This window comes from Cygnus olor, chromosome 16 (genome assembly GCF_009769625.2).
Source record: "Cygnus olor isolate bCygOlo1 chromosome 16, bCygOlo1.pri.v2, whole genome shotgun sequence".
NCBI classification, from domain to species: Eukaryota; Metazoa; Chordata; class Aves; order Anseriformes; family Anatidae; genus Cygnus; species Cygnus olor.
Window position 1 is genome coordinate 875,164 of NC_049184.1, and position 23,671 is coordinate 898,834.

Here is a 23,671-nt window from a genome sequence, read left to right on the forward strand (position 1 = left end):
CAGGGGGAAGCAGGGGGGGGACGCTGCGGTTTGGGACCAATGGCATGGTGCCCAGAGGACCCTACAGAGAAGCACAAGCAGCAGTGGGGTGAGCAGCCCCTGGGACAGTGGCTCTGGGGGCCAGCTCGAGGAGCAGGGCAGCCCCGGCTCACCCTGCCTTCATCCTGAGCAGAACAGCTGCCCGCAGGCTGCTACGCACAGCACGGCTCCTCCGTGCAGCCAGCACCACGGCTGCTGCCCCTGACTGCCTCATCAAGACAAAAAAGCCCCAAGTATGCCAGGAGCCCAGGGACACAGCTCGGGATTGAACCACGAATGCCCTCCCACAGGGAGCCCCAGCCCTCCGGCACGAGGTCCCTCTGCTGTTGGGCGAGCTCTGTTTATGGCCTCGGCACCATTTGCAGTAGACGAGACATCAAAGCTCACGTTTCACTAAAACTGACCCATAAAATTCAGGAAATAGCTTCGTCTCCTGCAGCGAGTACTGGAAGCAAAGGCAAAGCAGAGCTTCCTTCAGACGCACCGTGGGACACCGGACTGCCGGAGGACACAATGCCGGTGGGAACGTGCGCTGTGCCCGCCAGAGCAGTACCCACAGTCCTGGGATGTTCTCGCTGCCCACTGCCTCCCCACACCGCTAACCTTCTCCAAACCCAGGCTCAAAAACCAGAAGAACCTCCAGGGGCAGGCAGGAGCCTAGGACTCGCACTGCTTCCCATCCTCTACCACTCCGACAGGCAAGAAATGTTGCTCTGCTCCCACAGCCTGGGCAGGAGGGGGCCGTTTCCACCCCTGCAGAGATTTACAGGCACTGTGGGATAACTGCACTTATTTTAGTTTGGTATTTCTCAGGTTATTCAGCATGGCAGAGCTTGGCAGAAAGTAGCAGGAGCAGCACCCTGCTTACTGTGGCAGAAACAAAGCAGACCCTTTAGCGCCCAGGCAGGAGCAGGACACAGCCGGGAACGCTGCCTGGGGAAGGACGGCGCCGCCGAATCCGCTGAACCTCCCGGAGAAAACCCATCGCTTGCCATCGCTCCCCAGGGAACCAGGCACCCCCACCCCACCTCCATCAGCGCCGGCACGCCGCTTCGTAAGTCACGAGGGAGGTGACGGGTTTCACGAGTTAGTCACAGCTTGGTGACAAACCCACCAGGTCTTCACGCATTGCTAAGGAAGCGCAGTGATGCAAGCACCTCCCCTGCCTGCCCCAGCAGCAGCTCAGCGGCAGTGCCCTGAGGACAAGCGAGCTCACGGCGCTGCCGCGGCTCCTGCAGGTGAGTGGCTGGCAGAGGTGGTCCTGGGAACCACGCAAGCGTCTTGTCCTCTCTGGAGCCGCGCTGCTTGACAAGGCAGTGGCTCTCCTTGGTGCCACGAGGAGGGGCTGCGTGCAAGGCGCAGGCAGCTCCTGGGCGCAGGTCCAGCCCCAGGGGAGCGGGGAACAGCCCAGCCCCTCTTGCTAGTTCTGTCCCCAGCGCTACTCAGCAGGCGCTGCAGAGAGCCACCGAGCACAGGGAACACCACTGCCATTGCCTCCTTCGCCAGGAAGTCAGCCTTCCTCCAGGAGCCCTGCCTGGCCAGGCTTTCTCCCAGACATGGAGCTCACAGTGGCATTTGTGACTACTGCCCAGACCCTTCTGGAGATACCCAAACACGGCTCTTGCAGAGCTGGTGACCTCAGGAACGCTGAAGCCCACTCCACGACATGCTGTAAAGATTGTCCCGCGCTGCTGCCAGTTCATAGAATCATAGAATATCCCGAGTTGGAATGGTCCCGTATGGATCATTGAGTCCAACTCCTGGCACCACTACCCCAAAATTCAGACCATGTGACTAAGTGCAGTGTCCAAACGCTTCTTAAACTCCAACAGGCTTGGTGCAGTGACTCCTTCCCTCGGGAGCCTGTTCCAGTGTGCGACCACCCTCTCGGTGAAGAACCTCTTCCTGATGTCCCACCTAAACCTCCCCTGCCTCAGCTTGACACCATTCCTGCGGGTCCTATCACTGGTGACTAAAGAGAAGAGATCGGTGCCTGCCCCTCCACTCCCCCTCGTGAGGAAGCTGTAGACCGCGATGAGGTCTCCCCTCAGCCTCCTCTTCTCCAGGCTGAACAGGCCAAGTGACCTCAGCCGCTCCTCATACGTCTTCCCCTCTAGGCCTTTCACCATCTTCGTCGCCCTCCTCTGGACACTCTCCAACAGTTTCATGTCCTTTTTGTACTGTGGTGCCCAGAACTGCACACAGTACTCGAGGTGAGGCCGCACCAGCACAGAGCAGAGCGGGACAATCACTTCCCTCGACCGACTAGCAATGCTGTGCTTGATGCACCCCAGGATACGGTTGGCCCTCCTGGCTGCCAGGGCACACTGCTGGCTCATATTCAACTTGCTGTCAACCACAACCCCCAGATCCCTCTCTGCGGGGCTGCTCTCCAGCGTCTCGTCGCCCAGTCTGTACGTATAGCCAGGGTTGCCCCGTCCCAGGTGCAGGATCCGGCACTTGCTTCTGTTAAACCTCATGCGGTTGGTGATCGCCCAGCTCTCCAATCTGTCCAGATCTCTCTGCAAGGCCTTTCCACCCTCAGCCGAGTCTACAACTCCTCCAAGTTCGGTGTCGTCGGCAAATTTGCTCAAAACACCTTCTAGTCCTGCATCTGAATCGTTTATAAAAACATTGAAGAGGACTGGCCCTAAAATGTAGCCTTGAGGGACCCCACTAGTGACCATCTGCCAGCCAGATGTGGCCCCATTTACCACAACCCTTTGAGCCCTGCCCGTCAGCCAATTGCTCACCCATCGCATGATGTTTTTGTTAAGTTGTATGCTTATGTATGTCCAGCAGGATCCTATGGGAAACCGTGTCAAAAGCTTTGCTGAAGTCCAAAAAGATCACATCAGCTGGTTTCCCTTGATCGACTAGATGGGTGATCTTATCATAAAAGGAAATCAAATTTGTTAGGCAGGACCTACCCCTCCTGAACCCATGTTGGCTGGGACCAATGACTGCATTGTCCCCCAGGTGCGCTTTGGGGGACAATGCACTCATTGGTCCCAGTTCTGAGAGCTTGGGAGATGAGCAGCTTGACCCCTGCACCTTCTTCCTCACACTAGCTCACCTTTATCTCCCTCCCAGACTTGATCTGCAGGAACAGTCACACAAAACACTGACAACTGAGCCATTTCAAATCTCCACACGCTGGGGGAGGATGGTTTTGCTGTGCTCAAAACCCACATCGCCTCAGCAACCCCATCTACAGAGCAGTCAAAGCTGCTCCATCAGCCCAGTGGTGAGGTGGGAGTTTCTCACCTGGCCTTCATCCCCAGCGGACGGATGTCACTCTCACGCATGCCCAAAAGCCCCTGCCCTGAGCAGCACCAAGGCACCGCCACAGAGCTGGCCAGGAATGGCACCAGCTCATGCTCTCCAACAGATTTATCCCTCAGCTCCATGGTCGGTTTAATGGCTTCCCATTAAAGCAGCACAGACACAAATCAGCTCAGGGAGGAGCGGGTCGTTTTATACCTCCAGCCATATTTCACCCTTGCCGGCAGAGTCTCCACACACGTAACAGGTCCTTTCCCCTTAGCAGAGCACCGACGGCCAGGTTTTCCTGTGCACACAGTTAACACAAAGCCCACTGGCTCATAAATCTCCTCTGGGAACAGCAGGTGGTTATGATCCGAGGCAGCAATTCAGAAATGGCAGCTTGGTGGGATGGGATTATTTCTGAGCAAGGGAAGATTTGCTGGCCAAGCTCTTGCAGCACTGCAGATGTGCTCGTCCCCAGCCTCCCCGCTGGTGCCAGTCCTGGAGCATTACATTATTAGCAGCAATCACAGCAAACGTGCATTTTCGTAACATAGGCATGATGAGATTCAACCAAGAAGCAACACTAGTGACTTTGGGGGAAAAGAAGGGCTGCTCCTACACAAGGAATGGGACCAAATCAAGAGTATTTTGATTACTGAAGACAAATCCCACCCGGTTTGATTGCCCAAGCAAGACTTATCCACTCCAGGCTGCAGCTCTGGTCAAATTTCAACATCCTGAGCTGTGGCCCCAACTGGAAATACAATGATCCCTCCCTGCCCCCTTCCCACCACACATGAACTGCAACAACTCGCACACAGGACAAGGTCCCAAGGCCTTGACAGCTCAGTTAGGAGAAAGAGAGAGGGTCACAAACCTGCTTTTCTTTTTTCTGTATTTTCATTATCATCAAATCTGGGATGAATGTTATTTCTGTAAGACACAACAGAAAAAAAAATGACAATAAAGAGACTGGTGAACCCAAGGTACTCAAACCGTCCACCTCACCCCTCCGAGAGGCCGTGCAAACCCCAGTCCCACCCAGAGTAACAAGGCTGCACGAGTGAAACGCTCTCAGGGACAAACTTGGGAACTGTGGTCTGCTGAACCATGGTGACTATGCAACCCCACGCAGCTCAGTGCTACCTGAACCCAGCACGAAGCAGCGTACCTGGGGTTAGTGGAGATGCCAACCTGCCCGCCAGAGCACAAACCCTACACCGGGTACCCGAGATGTGTCAGGTGCTGCCAATCCTGCAGCAGCAAAGGGAAGCAGCAAACCAGCTTGTGCCAAACTGCGACGACAAAAGTATGGGATGCAGACGGGACGCAGGAGCTTGGCAGGCACCAGAAGCAAGGGATGTCCCTGCACTCCCGTGGCTGGGGATGGGAAAAAACGCACCTCGCTGTGGTGTTCCTCGCCCTGGCTCAGTGCCATGCACCGCTGGGGACAGCTCTGCAGCAGCTCTGCTCACTCACCCTGCATAAGGAGCATGAGGCTTTTGTTCTGAAGAAGCACTACCGGAGACGTGCGCTGCCTTTGCCACCACAGCCAGCTGCTCCCGTGCTCCATGGCACGGCGTGGTGCCTGAGGGCCGTGAGCCCTGAAGAAAGCAGCAGACGCTGGGAGGACAGAGGTGAGGTGGCAGGGGAAGAGTCAGGCTGCCGGTGGGCGCCATCTCCCTGGCACAGTGCCGTCACCCACTGAGGAGGGGACCACCGAGGACCCCATGGGTCTGTGGCTGCGCAGCACCCCTCGGGGGCAGAGACCAGCCCAGAGACCAAGCTCCCTGCTCCAGGGGCCGTGGTAGGGCCCAGCCGGCAGGGCCGTGTTGCTGGGCTCTCCTTGGTGGCCAAAGCTCCCTGCGGGCGCTGCCCAAACACAGGCACAAAACGCAGAGCAGCCCGCCGTGCCAGCGACACGTGCCACCAGGCTGGCGAGCAGACACGCGCGTGCCCAGGGCCAGTTTCCCTGGGGACCCGGCACAGGTTGGAAGTTGCCGGGTAAATGAGAGCTTTGGGCTCACTGCTTCCCCCTCGCTGGTACATCGCCAGCAGAAAGGCCGGGAGCAGCCCTGCCCCACGGGGCATCAGCAGCAGAAATGGTGCCGAGCCCAGGCTGATGGGGCATCACCGCAGCTCCACAGGAACACGTGCGCTGGCTGGGACAGCCGGGGGGACATGGTGAGGTTTCAGCCCCGCGCCCTTCCCAGCGCAGCCTTGCCACAGCACACCTAACAGAGCTGTCGGGTCTTGCCCAGAGCCCCAGCTCCAGCAGATGCTTTCCGAGGGCCAGCCCTCGGCAGTTGTCTGCTCCCACAGTGCCAGCAACAGAAGCCAAGGAGCCCAGAAGTATTTGGGGAGTGTTTCAGACACAAATCCCACAAACATCTGCCTCTTGTTTCCCTCCCGTACCGTGCGCACCCCACTCCACACAGCAGCCAGCAATGCAGGAGCCGGCCTTGCTGCAGCAGCTGTCACACTTGGCACAGGCAATCGGCTGCTGCAGACCCAGCAGTCCCCCCACATCCTCTCACTGTGTCTCCCGTTACCAAAACCCAGAGCCGCTTCTGAGCAAATGTAGAGTCCTGCACCTGGGAAGGAACAAGCGCATGTATCAGTACAGGCTGGGAGATGACCTGCTGGAGAGGAGCTCTGCGGAGAAGGACCTGAGGGTCCTGGTGGACGACAGGTTGGCCGTGAGCCAGCAGTGTGCCCCGGTGGTCAAGAAGGCCAATGGGATCCTGGCGTGCATTAAAAGGAGCGCGGCCAGCAGGTCAAGGCAGGTGATCCTCCCCCTCTACTCTGCCCTGCTCAGGCCTCACCTGGAGTACTGTGTCCAGTTCTGGGCTCCCCAGTACAAAGAAGACAGGGATCTCCTGGAAAGAGTCCAGCGGAGGGCCACAAAGGTGATACAGGGCCTGGAGCACCTCCCCTGTGAGGAAAGGCTGAGAGACCTGGGTCTGTTCAGCCTGGAGAAGAGAAGACTCAGGGGGGATCTTATCGATGTTTATAAATACCTGAACTGTGGGAGACAGAGGGATATGGTCAACCTCTTTTCAGTGGTCTGTGAGGACAGGACAAGGGGCAATGGCCACAAAATGGATCACGGGAAGTTCCGCACCAACATGCGAAAGAACTTCTTGACAGTGAGGGTGACGGAGCACTGGGACAGGCTGCCCAGGGAGGTTGTGGAGTCTCCTTCTCTGGGGATATTCAAGACCCGTCTGGATGCCTACCTGGGCAGCCTGCTCTGGCAGGGGGTTGGACCTGATGATCTCTGGAGGTCCCTTCCAGCCCCTGCCATTCTGTGATTCTCCCCTCCGAGCCTCTTCTCTTGGGGCTCTCTCCCCAAAGGTGAGTGCCCGACGGGCCCTGCGGCCAGGCAGCAACAGGCCAGCACACGAGGGGCCCAATCCTGCACGGCAACGCTGGCCTGACTCCACAGCTCCCTCCTGCTCCTGCAGCTCACAACAATCCTGCCAGGCTCCAGCAGAGAGCAGCCCCAGCCCAAAGGTTTGCTCAGAGCCAGATACGCTGAAGTCTAGGTTTGGTTCAGCTTTTGCAGAGGCCTGTGGGCTGCAGGAGGCTCCCGGGCCTCAGCTGACCCCTCAGCAGCAGCACAGGAGCACTCCAGCCTTCACCCGCTGGGCCCAGCCTGCGTCCAGCACGGCCCTCTGGGCACCTCCGGGTCCCCGGGCAGGAGATGCTCTTAGCCCTGGCTCTGCTTCACGGCCTCTCATTCAGATTCTCTTCTGGAATAGCTCAGAAGATGGACGTTGGACCCCTCAGCCCTTGCAGGCACTAGCGCTCTCTTTCTGCTCTTTATTTTCCATCCCTCATCAACAGGCTGCGACCTCCCTCCTGCGCCCAGGTCTGTGCAGCCCTGGGGAGCTGAGGGAGCTCCCCCCTCGCCCCCTCGCCCCGCAGGCCGGTGTCACAGCTCTCAGCCACATGCCCTGAGGATTCGTCCAGGCCACCCCCCAGAACAGAGATCTCACAGGGCAAACCACTTCCAGGCCCACAGAGCCAGGAAGAGCCGTGGAGATGGCTCCGGCAGCACCGCTGACATCTCTGTCAGCAGGGAACGTCCTCCAGGGACCCCCACATCTCTCCAGCGTGACTCTGGGCACCTCCTGGGTCCAGGGCAGGGCCAAAACCCACCCAGAGAGAGATTACAAGGGCGTCTGCAGCTGTCTGAGCGCACAGGCAGTTTCACCCAGTCAGAAGGGGTGGCAGGGAAGGAGGAAGGCTCAGACGCTGCCCACAAGGCAGCACTTCAGCGCTGCTTCTGGCAAGCACAAGCTGGGATGAATATGTTGCTGCAGGCTCCTCAGCACCAGGCTAGCCCCGGCTGGAAGCCTCTGTACTGTGTCCTCTCATAGTCAACGTCCATGGCCTACAGGAGCTTGCTTCTACCACTCCTCTCTGCCTTTTCAGGCTTTTTTTTTTTTTGATTAAAATAAAACAAACGTTACACACTATGGATCAGATGCATTTAGCCGCCTAGGTGCCAGCACGCTCACCACCTTCTGTATGTCTTTCTTTTAACACAGGCAGTGCCGGGAGCTGAAGGGGAAGGCAGAGGGGTGCCAGGACACCGTGCTCCGCGGGGCCTGAGCTCGCTTCTGCTCCCCCTGCCCTTAGCCCCGGTGGCCTCCCACAGCCCCGGCCTCTGCCTCCAGCACGGCCCCGGCCCCGTCACATCACGCAGCCTGGGGTGGGATTTCGGGGCACAGCAGCTGCACAGACACCGGGCCGGCAGGACGAGGCCTGCAGGCAAGAAAGGGTGGCCAGTGCCACGGGCAGGTGGCACAAGGGAACGAGGCCCACGGCGAGTGGGCAGAGCCCCGGCTAGCTTCAACCTCGAGTCGTGAGTCTCATCCCTAGCAGGGCTCTTCACCCTTTACCAAGCCAGCGAGCCCACGGCTCAGGCACGCGGCAGGCCCGGCGTTCCCAGGAGCCTCGGAGCAGGGATGTTGCCAGCAGAAAGGGCAGCCGGGATGCTGCAGCCAAGGGGGCAGCCACGGACCGGGCTCGGGGGGCTGCTCGTTCCTGATGGTTGATTTCCGCAGCGAGAGCTCCCAGACCGTTCTGCACACCCAGTACGCGCACACAGAGCTCACGGGCAGCTTCTGCCAGGGAAGCTAGCAGCAGGAAAGGCGTCTGCAGCTACCCCCGCATGGCAGGACACAGACAACCCTGGCTTCGGTGGGTTGCAGGGGGCATGGCAGAGGCCCAGCCACGTCTGGCAGCACTGGCACACGGCAACGGAGGACGAGCCCTTGGCCTGTCCTCTGGCAGGCTCTGGATGAGCTGGGGGGACCAGCCGGGACTAGGGAACAGGCTCAAGAGGGGACATGGGGAGCAGAGAGTTGGAGGAGGTTTCCCCGTGACTGACGCCGTGAAGCACATGGGTCGCTTCTCGGCACACACCTAGTGAGAGCCCAGGAGCTCTCGCTGCAGGCCGCAGCCACAGGACAGACCTGTGCCCCAAAATCACTCAGCACGGCCGCAGCCAGCAAAGGACACATGGGAACAGAGCAGGCAAGATCCTCCTCTCACCCTACCAAAACGACAGGAAAACGTCTCTGGGTTTTCCTTCTTCTGTCTGCCTCTACGTAAAGCAGCTCGAAGATTCCCAGCCCTGCACGGGCACCACCCGCTCTCCCAGCACCCCATCCAGCCAAGCCCGCTGCCCGGTGCGGCCCTGGGGCAGTGTCCCCGTGCTCAGGAGCAGTCCCAAGCCCCAGCACGCAGGTCTGCTCTTCCGCTGCAGCTGGCAACAGGTACCCAGCGCCCACTGGGTTACCCGACTTATTTCCATAGCACTGAAACCACTGCATGCACCTGTCTTGGAAAATCAAGGCTGAGACGCTCGTTAGTCCCAGAGGAGACAGCTTTAACAGAGATATCGGCTCTGACAGCGAGCAAAGCCCTTTCAGCACAAAGAAAGACCCAGCAATGTCATTGCCAGCCTCAGGAGAGGGCGCTTGGCCTCCTGTCCGCACACGCAGCGACCCCGCTGCGGGAGGCTGCCCCTGAGGACGGCAGCACCCAGGTCCCCGCAGGGCCCGCAGGCCCCGCTGTGCCACGCTCCTGCTTCCACAGGACGTGAACTGCGGCGGCCAACGCAGCGGGCAGGGAACGGGGGGCAGCCGAGGCTTCCTGCTGCTCGCGGTCCCACGGATCTGCCACCACGGTTCAGGGACGAGCTGGAGGGGAGGCAGGGGCCACGCTGGCGCTGCCCGGAGCTGTGCTCTGCCGCCGCTGCTGCCTCCAGAGCACCCGGCACGGGCAGGCCTTGGAGCCAGGAGCTGCTCCCGCATCCTGAAGGGAAACACGCTGCCTGCTAAGGAGCACCACCGCTGCTGGCATGTGGATGTATGCTCTGCGAGCCCCGTTTAACTAGCCATTTCCATGCTAATTAAGTATTTGCAGACTAAAGAGAAATTCTAATCTCAAATGAGACAGCCCAATTTTCCAAACGAGCTTATGGTTTTCATATGGAGACCAACATGTTCTCACTACCACATCATGTAAGTGCTCCAGGCTGCTAGGTTCAGCTTTATTGCCACTGCTGCAAATGGGGAGCTTTTACGCTCTGTGCTTAAGTTTTTATGCCTTTTTAACCCAATGTAATTGATGCATGCCCCATACCAGTGTCGCCAGCCTACAACAGCCCCAGCACTGAGCGGTTGCCGGAGCTGCAGGTCACCACCGGCAAAGGCAAGCCCTTCGCCACGCTGCGGTACCAGCTCCTCACGTCCCTGGCTCCAGGTGCTCGCAGGCCGCAGGAGCACACATCGTGTCCTGGCTGTGCACCCGGAGCTGCCCTGTTGCGCTTAGAGACCAGCAAAGCGGTGCTGAAAGCTGTTTCGTCCCTCTGCATAAGCAGACCATCTCTCTGTGGCATGGCCTCTACAAAGCATCTGCTGCTAGCAATGACGTTCTCAGTTACACAATTTGGGGCATGTCAGGTTACTGTCCTCCTCCCTTCAATTTATTTTTATTGTTCTGTAAGTGCCAGACATCCCTACACCAGACCGAATCCACATCATGCCTGTATTTCCTGGCATGCCTGCCTGGGTTCCTCCAAGAGCTGAAGTCTTTGTGCACGAGCCAGAAACATTATCAGAAATTCCATGTCTGAGCCAATACCACCCCGAGACCAAGCAGTGACTGTGTGCTCTTCCCCTTTTACCAGCCTCCTCACAAGAGTGGCCAGGCTCTGTTCTGCAGCTGGACGATTGATTTTCCCCATTCAGAGGCTGAGGCTCGCTAACATGCAGCTCACGTGCTCCAAGCGTCCTGCGGACACGCAAAGTGCTCCTGCCAAGCGGCCCCAGCCACCCGTTCTGCGAGCAAAAACGTACCTCAGCTCATGGCAGGGAGCAACCACCTACCTCCTCTGCACCCGCACGTCCCTGCGGAGCAGTGCCCCTCTGCTTTCCCTTCAAAATTAGAGAAGATATTCTCGAGATGATCTTCAGGAGGAGAAAAGCAAGCATCAAAAATGAGCTGATTGTAAAGGCACAGAGAACGGAGGTGTCCCAGACTTGTACACCCACAGGGAGACAAACCTCTAGAAAATTTCACTCCACTTTGCACAGCTATAGGAGAACTTTTAACACGCATTTCGGAAACAAGCCAGGCAGCCTCGGGGAGGAGGGCAGCAGAGGAAAAGGACCTACATCTTTGCAGTGGTAACTCGGATAGACCCTGAGCGAGTCCGTTGTAGCCTGGATCAGGCGCGGCACTCGTAGGGCTGAGCCTGTGAAGCGCAGAGCCTTGGCCACGGCACGCCGACCGGGACCAGTGCCACGGCACGCCGACCGGGACCAGTGCGGCTCGTGGACACATTCACGTTACCAGAGACAAAGGAAAACAATGTTATGAGAGCACAGCCCGCAGGGAGAGGCTGTGAGCTGGGCCTGCCCTGCAGCACTAGCACAGACAGCAACAGAAGGGCAGGCCTGGGAAGCCAGGGACCGCCCAGGATGAAGCCACAACAGACGGGCCGCTGCTGAGGCTGTTTCTCAAGATCGTACCTGATGGAAGGACAGACTGCTGTTGCCTATGCCCTGTTGTGTTTCAGAAGGAGAGGGGGGTTCTGGCAAAACAGCCAAAGTGCTCTTCCAAACTGTCCACCACACAGCGTGTCTCCACACCAGAGCAGCCAGCTTCCTGCTTGCTGAACACCATCTGCTGAAAAGCCAGCTCTGAGCAAGCACGACGCACACTTGTGCGCTCACCCTCAATCTGCACAGGCTGGGCAACAAGCTGAGCACAGAGGCCTCCGTTTGTACATGCCGTGGCTGCACAACCACTAGATTAGCAGACACGCACCGTGCATCCAGACCGCAGAGAGCCACCGAGGTGAATGAGAAGCACCGGCACGAAGCAGAGCTGGGATGGGCTGGGGCAGCAGGCACGCAGCAGGAGCTGACACCAAGCGTACAGCACCCACGATTCATCCCTGAGCACAGCAGCAGATGTGCCAGCAAACACCCCGAGTGCAAAACCCGGCAGGCACGACAGGGGCTGGCAGCGCTGGCTCGCTCAGGACCGCCAGCCACGGCAGGGGCTCGCTCTGCGCTGCAGCCGCACTGGGGAGCTCTGGCCCTCCAGCCCAGAGGTGCTTCACCAGCAGGCTGCCAGGCGCTGAAGGCTCTGCACCGTCTCCAACGTGCCAGGCAAGGCTTTTACAGTTCCAAAGGCAACACATCCTTTCTTGCAGCTACAACAGCTCTGCAGCAGGGAAACGAAGCAGTAGGTTGTCAGATGAGACCCTGTCTGGATCAAACCACCTCAGGAAAGCAAGTTCATACTGGCTGCAGCTCTCCCTGCGCCTTCCTCCGGAGTTTTAAACACCGCAGACCCTTGAAACGTCCCCCGGCTGATGCTGGAGCCTGGGAACATTCCTTCTCGCAGACACCTCCTAGGCTGTGGCACCGCTCGAGACAGCAGCTCAGCGAGCCGCCTCCCCGTAGCAGCAACGAGGGCCAGCACTGGGAGGGGATGCCCAGCTCTTTGCACCTCCCTTGCTTCTCTCCTCCTTGTATTTTATGGCCATTTAATACAAGCTCTGTCAGTACAAGCTGCAGGATACCCTGGGCTCAGCTCTGGCATCGCGCTGTTCTGGCGGCTAAAACGAGCAGGGCAGCAGCCTCGCAGCGCGGAGGCAGGAGGAGCGCTGCGCTCACCTGGGCCCCAGCCCCCAGCCCCCGTGCTGCATGCTGGAGGGCCTGGGGCCGTGCTGGAGGAAGGCCAGCCTGCAGCCAGAGAGCTCTGAAACCGAAAATCGTACAGCACGAGCCCTTTCTGCACGCAGCCTGCAGGGAGATCCACGACAAAACTCTGATCAGGGGGATGAGCTATTTTCTGGCACGGTCAGCGCTTACAGGAGCTGGCAGGGCTGCTTGAAAGCAAGCGGGGCAGATCCAGGAGGCTGGGGAGGGCTCGGTGCCATCCCTCCTGACAAGGAAGCCTATCAGGGGCTTCTTCTCTGTCCCCCACCCACCCAAAAAGCTGAACGTGTCCTGCACATCACTGCTACTACTGAGCCGGTGGCAGGACTGGGTGGCAGAGCCCTCCAAGCACGCCTCAGTGTTCCCACGGGCACCTCTACCTGCGCTGCGAGACCCAGACAGGAGCCCTGCAACACGGCCGCAGCAGCACGGCTGCAAGAAATGCTGCAAGCCCCAGTGCTGGAAGCAGAAATCTAAGAGCCGTTCTGCTGCAGGACACAGAAGAATTCCCAGTATGTGGTTTACAAAAACAGTCCCGCGGCTAGCTCGCCTGCAATTGGCAAGCAGTGTTAGAGCAGGCAGCTCTTCGGGTCCCCCTTTACCATCAAACAGCTCTCAGGTAAGTCCACACATACCCCACAGCAGCCCCAAAGCCACTACCTACAGAAGTCCCCCAGTTCAATGGGAAAAGCACATTTTTAGCCAGGTTTTGAAACTTTAAGGACAGCGAAGTCTCAAAGAACGTTCTCTAAAAATTTCATTTACATGCTCCGTAGCCAGTGGTCTGCAACCACGGAAAGCCGCGTTTTTCTGCTGCTTCGGTCTGCTCGGGAAGACTTGCTACAACGCGCAGGCTTCAGGCTAAGAGCAGCCAGGAGAGAAATCCCGAAGCAGTGGCCAGAAGTGTTCGAAGCTCCCGGGCAGCCACTGACCACACGTAACCCCTACAGCCTTGCTTCCAAACCTGACGTGCTTAATTTTCCGGCAGAAGAATAAGCAGCTTCTAACAACTCATCACCTTGTGCAACAGTGAGCGTGAGCTCTGCATGAAGCCTGCCGGGCCACGCAGCTCCTCCGGGTGCTGCGGTCCTTGGGGCACGTGGGGCACCGCACGGCCGGGGGGCCAGCACTGGGGGCTGCTGGGGGCGGCAGTGGCACCGCTCGCGGGGAGAGCTCGGTGTGCTCATTCCAGAACCCAGCACCGCCAGCTGCTGGCTCCTAGAATAGCTCTGATCGGCTGGGGGGGGATCACGTACTTGCCCCAGGGGTGGGAAGCACTAACTGTATTCAGCTTGCTGGAAGCTTTGCTGGACTAGAGGAGAGCGGTCACGAGGGGCAGAGTGTCACCCACCGAGCTTGGGCAGGAGGGAGAGCCTTCGGCTTGTTGTGCTCTTTCAAGGTCTTGTTTGTCCCAAGAAAATGAAAGGGTTTCAAAGAAGGCTTAAACTCAATTTTTTTTCTTTTGAAACAGTTTTCCAAGAGGCCTCGAGGCTGCAGTTTTACAAAAAGAAAACAAAAATCTTCAGATCTTGGCATCGCCCACCCTGCCCTGCCAGAGCAGGGTGCGGCTCCTCCCCAGCCTGGTGCCCAGGGACCACGAGGGCAGCTGGGTCAGGGCTGGCCTCGGTGCTCAGGCTCCTCATCGCAGGCACTCAGCACCCTGCTCCTGGCTCCTTTTCCCTGACATCTTTGTATGTCACTTTTAAAAGCCCCATGAGAGCCCCGAAACTACTTTACGGGCTGCAAAATCAGTCGTGCCCAGAAAGCTGCTGAAGTCCTTCAGGGCTGCAGGCGATGGCAGCTCAGGGCATCGCTTCTCCCAGGCCTGGGCAGAGAGCAACACCAGAGTCCAAATCCAAACCTTGGATTCAAAACTGGGAAGGAGCAGCCTTCGTGTCACAGCGAGCCTCCTGCTTCAGCCCTGCAGCCAGGAGAAGGCACTGGTGCTGTGCCATCCCCCCAGGAGCAAACGAGAAGGAATGGGGAGAACAGAAGCGAGTTAATACTGTGCAATCCCCTCTGAGTGCTCAATTTTGAAATAACAGCTGACTCGTTTAAAAAAAAAATAAATCCAGAAACGTGCAGATAACATTTTAAGGTATCAGAAAGGGTCTCACAGCTGCCAAAACGAAGGGGAACGGCCAAAACGCCCGGCCTGGGAGAAGCTCGTACCGCCAAGAGCTCTGGGCTGGGAGAAAGCCCTCAACGGGGCTGCGGGGCTCGTCCGGGACTCTGCTGGAAACAAGGGTTAGGGGTCAGGGAAAGAAGAAGCCGAGAGCTCATACGGGCCTGGGAAGGGGCTGCCAAAAGGAAGCGGGGCTGCCAAGAGACGCGGGCTGGGAAGCAGCTGGGAGGCCTTCCCGCAGCCGGGCCGCAGAACGGCTCCGAGGGCTGGGCCGCCACGGAGAGGGGCTGCTGAGGGGCTGGGGCAGGAGGTGCTTTCCTCACGCACCTTCCCCAGGGAAATGGTGGGGGCCTTCCCCAGGGCTCAGCCGGAAAACGAGGGCTTGGGTTGCGAAGCAGAAAGCCTAGTGCCATTGCTGGGGTGCGGCTGGAAAGGGGCCGCCAGAGGCCAGCGAGGGAGGCCGGGCTGGGAGCAAGCTTTGCTCCGAGCGGTGGGTGAGGGGGCTCCTCTGGGGCTTGCCACACAAAATAGTCCGGGCTGAGTGAAAGAACGAGCCTGCAGCTGAACCCGACCTGGGGCTTCAACAGCAAAGCAGGGGCTACCAAGAGAGCCGGGCTGGGTAAAAGCTATCCCTGGTTGTGGGGCCTGCAGAAAGCCTGCGGCTGGAGCTGGGCCACGTAACAGGGCAGCTGGGCTGGGAGAACTTCTCATTGGGGTTTTCACATTCGCATCTAATGCTCAGGCGGAAAATGAGGGCGAGGGCTAAGGTTGACAGAAAAGGAAAGCCCGGGGTTTCTCTTGGAAAAGTACTAAAAACGGGCTACTACAGATTTTAAGCTGCCAAGAGACCTTGGCTGGGAATAATCTTTTGTACGGCAGGTCCTGCCAAAAGGTTCAGCTGTAAAATTAGGGCTAGGGTAACTCAGAGGGAAAGGAAAAGCCTAAAGAAGCCATTGGACTGGGGCTGGAAATGGGCTGCCGAAGCCGAGTGGGAGCCGCAAAGAGAAATGGGCTTGGAAAGACCCCTGGCCTGGGAAACAGCAGAGCAGCCTCACCAGCACCCCCAGGACGGGGCCAGGGCCGAGAAAGACAAAGTCGGGAGCTGCAGGCAGAGCGGGGCCGGAAGGGGAACGGCCTCAGGACACCCACCCGAGGGGTCCGCGAACCTCTGGTTTGCGAACTGGCCGCGGGTGCATGCCTGGGGCTTCCTGGGGAAACGAACGTTAGGGGCAGGGCTGCAGGACGAGAGCCACCGTTCACGTGGTGCTGGCAGTGGGCTGCCAAAGCAAACCGGGGGCTTCCAAGACTCTTGGGATGAAATTTTTCACCTGCGCAGTGCCTGGGGGTCCTTGTCTAAGGCTCAGCAGAAACCGAGGGCTGCACTGGAGACGAAGACTTCTGGATTGAAGGCAGCACAAGCCAGCCCTAGTAACAGGCTCCTGCCCTCCCTCGGTCGGGTGCAAAGGGAACAGAGCACAGAGACAAACAGCATTTTTAAAAAATCAATTGTTTGTTTTCAGAGACTGAAGCTTTGCTGATGCTGGCTGAATTTTTACAAGGACAGGTGAAAGATCAAATTTTGCCTTTTTCTTCCTCAAAAGCAACATTCTTGTGGAAACCCTACCAAAAAAGCCAGCCTGAGGCACAGCAATGATTTGCACTGTAAAACAGCGAGAGCTAGACAAGGATTATTCCAACTGTGCTGAGCGGCTCCATCACGGAAAGCACCAGAACCACCTTAGATTGAATTATATTAAAACCTTTCTTGTGGGAACAAGCCGTAATTAGACTGGCCCACAAGTCTGACGATCTTCACAGCCAACGAGCTCAGAACACAGCGTGTGTTCGCAAGCAGAAGAGGACTGTGCCCACGGGTTACGCCTTCCAGGAGCGGGCACAGGGTGAGTCTCAGGCGATGCCCTGCTCGCTTTTCAGGAGACCCTGCTGGGGGGGGCTCTCACAGCTCGAGCTCCAGCTGATTTCACAGGGGGAAGGCTGGGCTGATGCGAATTCGCTGCCAATCAGGACACCCGCTGCCCGTCACAGGCATCCTCTGTGCAATGTAACGCGCATGCCGGCGAGGCTCAGCCCAGCGGGCTGGTTCGCAGGGCCCCGCGGGACAAGCGCTCTGCTGGCACCAGCGTCCCTGTAAGAGCCCTGCGACCCAGGTGCTGCAGCCAGGAACAGAGGCATCAGCACCCGTCTGTCACGGAGCCATCAGGGCGCTCCGGAAAGAAAGTTTTACGCCTCGCCTTTATCCAGAGAGCAACTTCCAGTTCCTGCAGGGAAATCACATCTGCGACGTGGCTGAGGAAGGTGGGAGTCAGCGGCTCCCGGCGCAAGCACACGGCCACAGCACTGCACAGGGCACGGCCCCAGCCCCACAGGACAAGTGACAGCACCCCCTGTCCCCTCCCCGTCCCCCCCCGCCCCACGCTGCTGCCCTCACAGGCTCCTCGCCAGCAGCCGGGAGGGCTGCGAACTCAGACAAAGCAGAGGCCTTGGCGTCTGCAGAAACTGATGGGGTTTGCCCAAGATTGCTCCTTACGCAGCACGGCAGTGAGGACAGGAATTTTTTTGCTTTATTAGACACACGTCCCTGCAGCACAGTGCCATTTTCAGCTGCCTGTGAGAGGCAGGTGGCTTCCTTCTTTAACAGGGAGAGAGAACAGATTTTTATCTGCAGAAAGAAGCTGCAGCCAGGAAACAACATGTGCAGTTAAAACAAAAATCAGCCCAACCATCAGGCCCCTAGAGACTCCCGATCCTTTTCAGACAGGCAAGCAAAAGGGGCACGGGGCTTCTCCAAGGGAAGCACAAAGCCCGGCAGGAGGTGGGATTCAAGGGGCGAGCGCTGCTCCCAAAGCGCCTCCGGAAGGACCCACAGCTGCTTGTGAGCATGCCTGTCCGTATGCCAGGAACGCCGGTGCTCACACACTCACAAAACCTCCTCTTTCCACCTTCTAAACAGGAATTCAAGCCTGAAACACATCTCGGGCTCCCACAATCTGAGGCGACACCGAGCAGAAACAGGCTGAGCCCTCAGCCGCCCGCAATGCTCTCGCGTGCCGCGGCGCCCCACCGGCGGTTCTGCCCGCCAGAGCACAAACACACCACGCACTCGCTGCCACAGCCAAGCCACCCTCAGGAGCCACATCTCCACAAAAACCCAGCCAAGAGACCGCGTTTGCCTCTCGGCAGGTCCCTAGGAGAGCCCAGAAGCGCGAGCCCTGACCAGCCGAGCCACGTGGCCTGGCCGCAGCCCCTCCAGCAGCTGCCGTCGGTCCCCGCCACAATGCCCGGCGACGCTGCCGGCACCACCCCAGCACCACCCCGCATCACCCTGCGGACCCACGCGCACTGGGACCGCGGCCCAACAACAGCCATTATGCCAGGTGCAGCCGCTGTCCTTATGAGCGTCTTCACCTTTTTGGGGCGGCAGGGACATCCCTACTGCCTTACATGAGCTGCAGTAGCAGCTCCTGGGGAAAAGCAGAGATGCTGTGGCAGCGCTGCCAGCCCGAGAGCTGCTCCACATCCTCACAGCCCGCTGTCATCGCGGCCGCCGCCCTCAGCTCAAACCGAGCAGCAGCGCCTCGTGCCCAACACTATGCCTTATGGCCTCAGGGAAGGGGGAAAGGAGTCTGCAGCCACTCCTTACCCTGCAGAGAAGACATCAAGCCATGACATTTTTGTATCAGGGTTAGGCACCACGCGAAACCTTTCAGGCTTTTGCAAAGCTGAAGCACTAATACTGGTGCACCAGCAGGGACCCCCCAAAGTCCTTGTCCTTGCAGATGGTCAGAGGCAGAGGCACAGCACCAGGACCCCCGCCCTGGCCCATGGCGCGGCCAGCCGCCACACCAGCACACCCACCAGAAGCTGGATCAGAGCGCTGGGCGTAAGGGACCAGCCTCAGCAAGCAGCCACAGATCACTCCCAGAGGAGCAGGAGCGCCTGCATCTGACTGAAGACAGCTGGGGACAGCGAGGCTTGGCTGCTGCTTGCCAAGAGAAGTTTGCTGCATCGCCCCGCTACTCGCTCTCTGATCACCGGGAGCGTGACAGAGTGGCGAACGGACAGGTCAGGACCGTAGCCCAAGTCACTTTGTGGTTGACAAGCCAGAGAGCAAGTCCGAGGAGAGCTGAGCACCACAGTCACCACACAGCCACCCCCCTACCTGGCGAATCCACTCTGCAGGCGAGCGGCAGAAGACCCAGGGGTTCGCCTGGGACAGAGCAGGAGCAGAGCTCCGGGCCTGCACCGTCCTTCATCCGCTTGGCTTGGCCGGCCCACTTCTCCAAGTCACCGAACAGCAGACAGACAGACATCCGCAGTCCCCTGGTGCCGTTCGGTTCCTGCTACCTTATCAGTCCCTGTTCCCAGGCAGGGCTGCAAGGCACGTCTCCGCCGGCAGAGCTCCTGGAGCTTAAGGCCTGAGCGTCCGTGGTGCAATCCGGAGGGACTCGGGCTGCCACGTCCCGGTGGGCTGCCTGGAGCAGGGCCTCTGCAAAGACATCGCCCTGCCACCGCCCGCACCGAGGGCTCCTGCTCACCTAGAGCCCGCCGCCGTAGCTCGGGGCACCGAGCGCTGACGAGGTAACTGCCTGCAAAGCGCTGAAGAGGCAGAGCAAGGGGAGGAGGAAGGAGAAAGGCAGCGTATGAGTGCCACCTCTCCCCAGCTCCTCCCATCCAGCCATCGAGCAAGCTCAGCTCGGCGAGGCCGGGCGGCCCAGCAAAGGCCTCCGCCGGGCAGCGCGGCCGCCCACGCGCGGCACACTCAGCTGCCCCAGCGTCCCGGGGATGCTCCCTGGAGGTGCCCGGCCCCACGAGAAGCCGCACGCCCGCAGCCCCGCAGCAGGCTGCCTCCCCGCCACCTGCTGCAGCAGGGGTCGTTCGTGTCTGCAGCAGCGCCGGCCGAAATCCCGGCCGTGCCGAGCGGGGAAGCAGCCTCCGGCCGCGCGGCCTCTGCTCGGCGAGCGCGCGGGGCCCCGCAGGCAGGCGCAGGGGCGCGAGCCCCGGGAACAATCCTGCCGGAGCCCTGAGCCGCATTCCCGGCCCTCCGCAGTGCCTCCCCCACATCCTGCCTCCAGCCCTCCGCCGGGGGGAGAGAATGCGAATCTTGGGTTGTAATTCTTCCAAGTTAAAAATAACCCGGCGGTTCAGCGGGAGAGAATCAGCAGCAGTGAGGCAGGGGGCTGGGGAGCCCGTGAGCTTGCTGCGGGGCAGCCATGGCACACATTTTTCCTTTCGCAAGCGCAGGATACGGAGAGGCAGCTTCCCAGCTCTGCGCACGCAGCTCCAGAAACCAAGAGCCCTTCGGCATCCCAGCTGCAGTCGCTTTGCCGAGCGGCCAACCGCTCCTTGGGTCGAAGCTGCCCTCAGGCCCCCTCAGCACCCCCCGGCCCCAGCAGGAGGGGAGCCCAGGCCCCACTTCACCGGCCAGGCGTGCGTGGCAGCACCAAGGAAGCAATGGGCAAAGGAGCAGGCAGCCAGAAGCCGGGCGGGGGCACGCCTCGCGTGGGTGCGTGTGCCCAGAAGAGCGGGCGTGAGGAGCGCAGCACCACGGCCAGCCCCAGGGCAGTCAGAGCCGTGCTCCCTGCAACAGAGGAAGGAAAAAAACAAAACAAAAAAAAAAAACAACGGGGGGGTGGGGGGAGAAAGGGTGGTGGGAATTCAGGAAATAAACATGCTCTCTGTGGGGTCAGGGGAGCCGAGAGCAGCAAGAGCTGCCTATGAGGACACCCACTGCACACGCCAACCCTGCCAGCACCTTCGAGGACACACAACTCCTCCACCCCGCGGAACAACAGGCTAGCAGACTTCGGCAGGCAGGCAAGATGTAGGCACGACCTCCTTGCTCCATGGGAGGAAGAAGAGGACAGGCAGCAGCAGTGCTGTGCAGCATGCCCCCTCCAACACGCTTGCTCAGCACCACTGCTGCTCCTCCCAAGCCCCCCCGGCAGGCTCTCGGCCCTGACGCACGAGCCTTGTCGCAGAGTCCGGGGGTCACTCGGGACTGAGGCTGCCGTGCTGGCACCCAACAAGCAAGGAAGCGCCCACGGGCTGGATACGGCCCCCGGTAACACAGCCTCCGTCAGCTGCACGACGTGACTCTTACGACAAGCTCACGTGGCAAGAACAGCAACGGCTCCTTTCAGGCGAGTTTTCAAACGCAGCTCCTAACTCGAGACCGAAACCGCAATGACCTTCAGCGGTTACTTCAAAGCTGCACAGTGCCACAGGGCTGACAAGGGAGGGTTTGCTCAGGCTCAGCGAGCACGGCAGCAGCCAGGGACCAGCAGCACGAGGGGCGGGAAGGCCGCAGGGGACGCGCCGCTCCCGGGCGGTGCTGGGGGCCCGGCGGTGGCAGAGCGGGGCCGGGCCTGGTGCCAGCGGCGTTCCCTTCCCGCACCAGCGCCGGCCGTGGGGGAGCTGCCAGGCGCGGGACACGTTTCCCGAGCCTACGCCCGCTGCCTTCTGACCAGCTGCCCGAGCAACTCACAAGCCCCGGGCGCGGAATTTTAATCCTCAGCAAGGCAAAACCAGAGGCAAAGTAAAAAGCAAAGCTCCGCAGCCCCGTGCCCGTACGGACGAGGGAGAGAAGGGAGGCAGGAGCAGCCTGCAGAGGTGGCGCGGGCTGGGATGCAGCGCGGGGCACCCCCACCAGCCCCGCGCCCGCCACACCAAGCGCCGAGCTTCCTCCGCTGCCCTACCGAGGCCCATCGCACCGGGGTGGCACTTTGCAGGCCTCTGCTCCCGACTGAACACAGGCACGCTCCAGAGTGGCAGGCAGCCCATCGCCCAGGCCAAATCTACCCTAAACTACCCCGGCTGCCAGTGCGCAGCTAGCTCTTCCTCTGCCACCAGCACCGAGATTTCCTTCCAGTTATTCACAGGCCCAGGCTCGTTCATCTGCATGCTAACAGGGAAGGACACGAATTACGGGTCTGGGGGACAGACTGTGCCAGTGGCCACCCAGCCTAGCCACTTCTTCCACCACGCTCTCAGCTTTTAGTTTCCTGCTTTAGATGCTGAGGCTGACAAGGCCGTGGCAGGCTGCAGCAACTCCAAAGCCGCCTGGTGGGCACCCCCCTGCTTCTGCGGGGACAGCGCACCCAGCCTGCTCTGCCCCTCGGCACCAAGGATGCGCGAAGGCTGCCAAGGAGCCTGCGTGAAGCCAAGGGTCAAAGGACACAAGCGATGATGCAGCTGCAGTTGAATTCTAGGTGAAACAGGTGAAGAAGTAGCTCTGAGGATGCGCTCCTGGTGCTGGAAGCACGCCCTCTTCCCTGAAGCGTCTGGCTGTTAACCCCGGATGGAGACGGGATCCTGGGCTCAGCTCCTGCGGGCTTCCTGCAGCGGTGGTCAGGAGGAGCCGGACGTCCCGGCAGCATCCAAAAAGCCTCCTCTGAATTACTGGGCCTGTGGGAGCACCGGGGTCCCAGCTGGCATCTTCAGAGGCTTCTCACAGCAGGGCAAAGCCCCCAGCTGCTCTCTGGCTATCAGAAGGGATATGCAGGCTTCAGCAGAAACAAGCGCCTGCGCCCTCCACATGTTTTCCTGCTATTTTTTTCTTTTTCACTCACAAGCACTCTTTGGACTTCCGTTAAATGCCGGAGCCAATCCCCAAGGTCACCAGGCCCGTAAAGATGCCACCAGGCACATAATTTAGCCCACAGCACCTTTATTAGCGCTGAAGGTGTACAAAAGCCAGCTCAACTGGTAGACCTTGAGAGCTGGCCAATTCAAAGAACCTTTTGTATGGCTGCTGCTCGAGAGCTGCACACCTACGAGCACTGAACACAAGCTATCCCAAGGCAGACAGCCAAAAAATGAGATGGCATTTCAGAAAGCAGAGATCCTCCTCTCTTGCCGTTGTTGATACCCTGCACTGCAAACTCAAGAAAGCAGCTCTGCCACGTCGCAGACGGCCCCTCAAAGGCAATCAGAGCCCTTTGTGCCCCTATTTTCCAACTGTAGAACGGGGATAAAATCAGCCTTCGCGGCAGGGCTGCTGAGAGGACGAGCAAGCACTTGCAACGCACCTCCAGGTTTGCCTGTCGGTATGTATGAGGAGCACATCTGATGCCCCTGGGCAGGCTTCCAGCTGGGATGGCAGAGCAGCACGAGCTACAGCTCCAAACAGGGACAGAAACCCCGCTAGCGCACCCAGGCCTTCTGAAGACTATTCTGCCCGGTGTTTCCAGCGGTTTTCTCCGGCTGAAGCTCCCTGCCCAAGACCTCCAAGGCAGCCACGTAGCAGGTGTGCCCCCAGACCCACATGTTGCTGTCGGCAGCCAGCTTTAAGTTCTCCCCCATTGCCTGCTCGCGCTAACCACGGCAGGTAAGAGGCTGACCTCAGCCGCGTCCTCCTGCCGCCACCCCCTGCTTCGCCTAGCTCACAGCTCGTGGGAGCGTGCCCCAAAAACCACATTCAAGACAGGAGCTGAATGCAACGTGGCCGAGACATCAGCAGCTGGGCCACGAGCTCAGCCAGCGTTTCAAGCGTTTTCAGGGCTCACAAGCAGGACGGACAGCATTGTGCTGCCAGCCTCGTCTGGGTACGGGGGGGGGGGGGGGGTGCTACGCATGAAGCAAGCTCAGGGTCTCCCCTGTTCTGTTCTGCCCACCGCCGCCACATCTCACTGCAATTCTTGAGCTCAAACACCGCAGGATGACCCCTTCCCACATGGCCTCCCTCTGCACCCTGCCTTGGAAGGGCCCCACACGCGCCGAAGGCACACTAGCAGTACCTCGGCCCTCCGTAGGGCCGGGCAGTATTGCCACCCTGGTCCTACGGGACCCGAAAGGCAGGTGACAAAGCTCAGCGCAGGGCTGCACTCCCTCAGGCCAGGTGGAGGTTGGAGGAGGAGCAGCAGGGACCACCAGGAGCACATGGACGCTTTGCTCCCCTGGCGCAGGACACCTCCAGCCCCACCACAGCAGCTCCCAAAGGTCACTTGCTCGATGCTGCCAAGTTAGA

The 23,671-nt window shown here is 59.6% G+C and overlaps 1 protein-coding gene across 1 annotated transcript in view; it reads right to left on the reverse strand.

Moving 5' to 3' along the window:
* Window positions 1-23,671, reverse strand: part of CHD6 (chromodomain helicase DNA binding protein 6) — an 89,721-nt gene that overhangs the window by 58,559 nt on the left and 7,491 nt on the right. Inside the window, 1 exon segment of the mRNA XM_040575340.1 lies at window positions 4,187-4,242. Coding sequence (XP_040431274.1) covers window positions 4,187-4,242 — 56 coding nt within the window.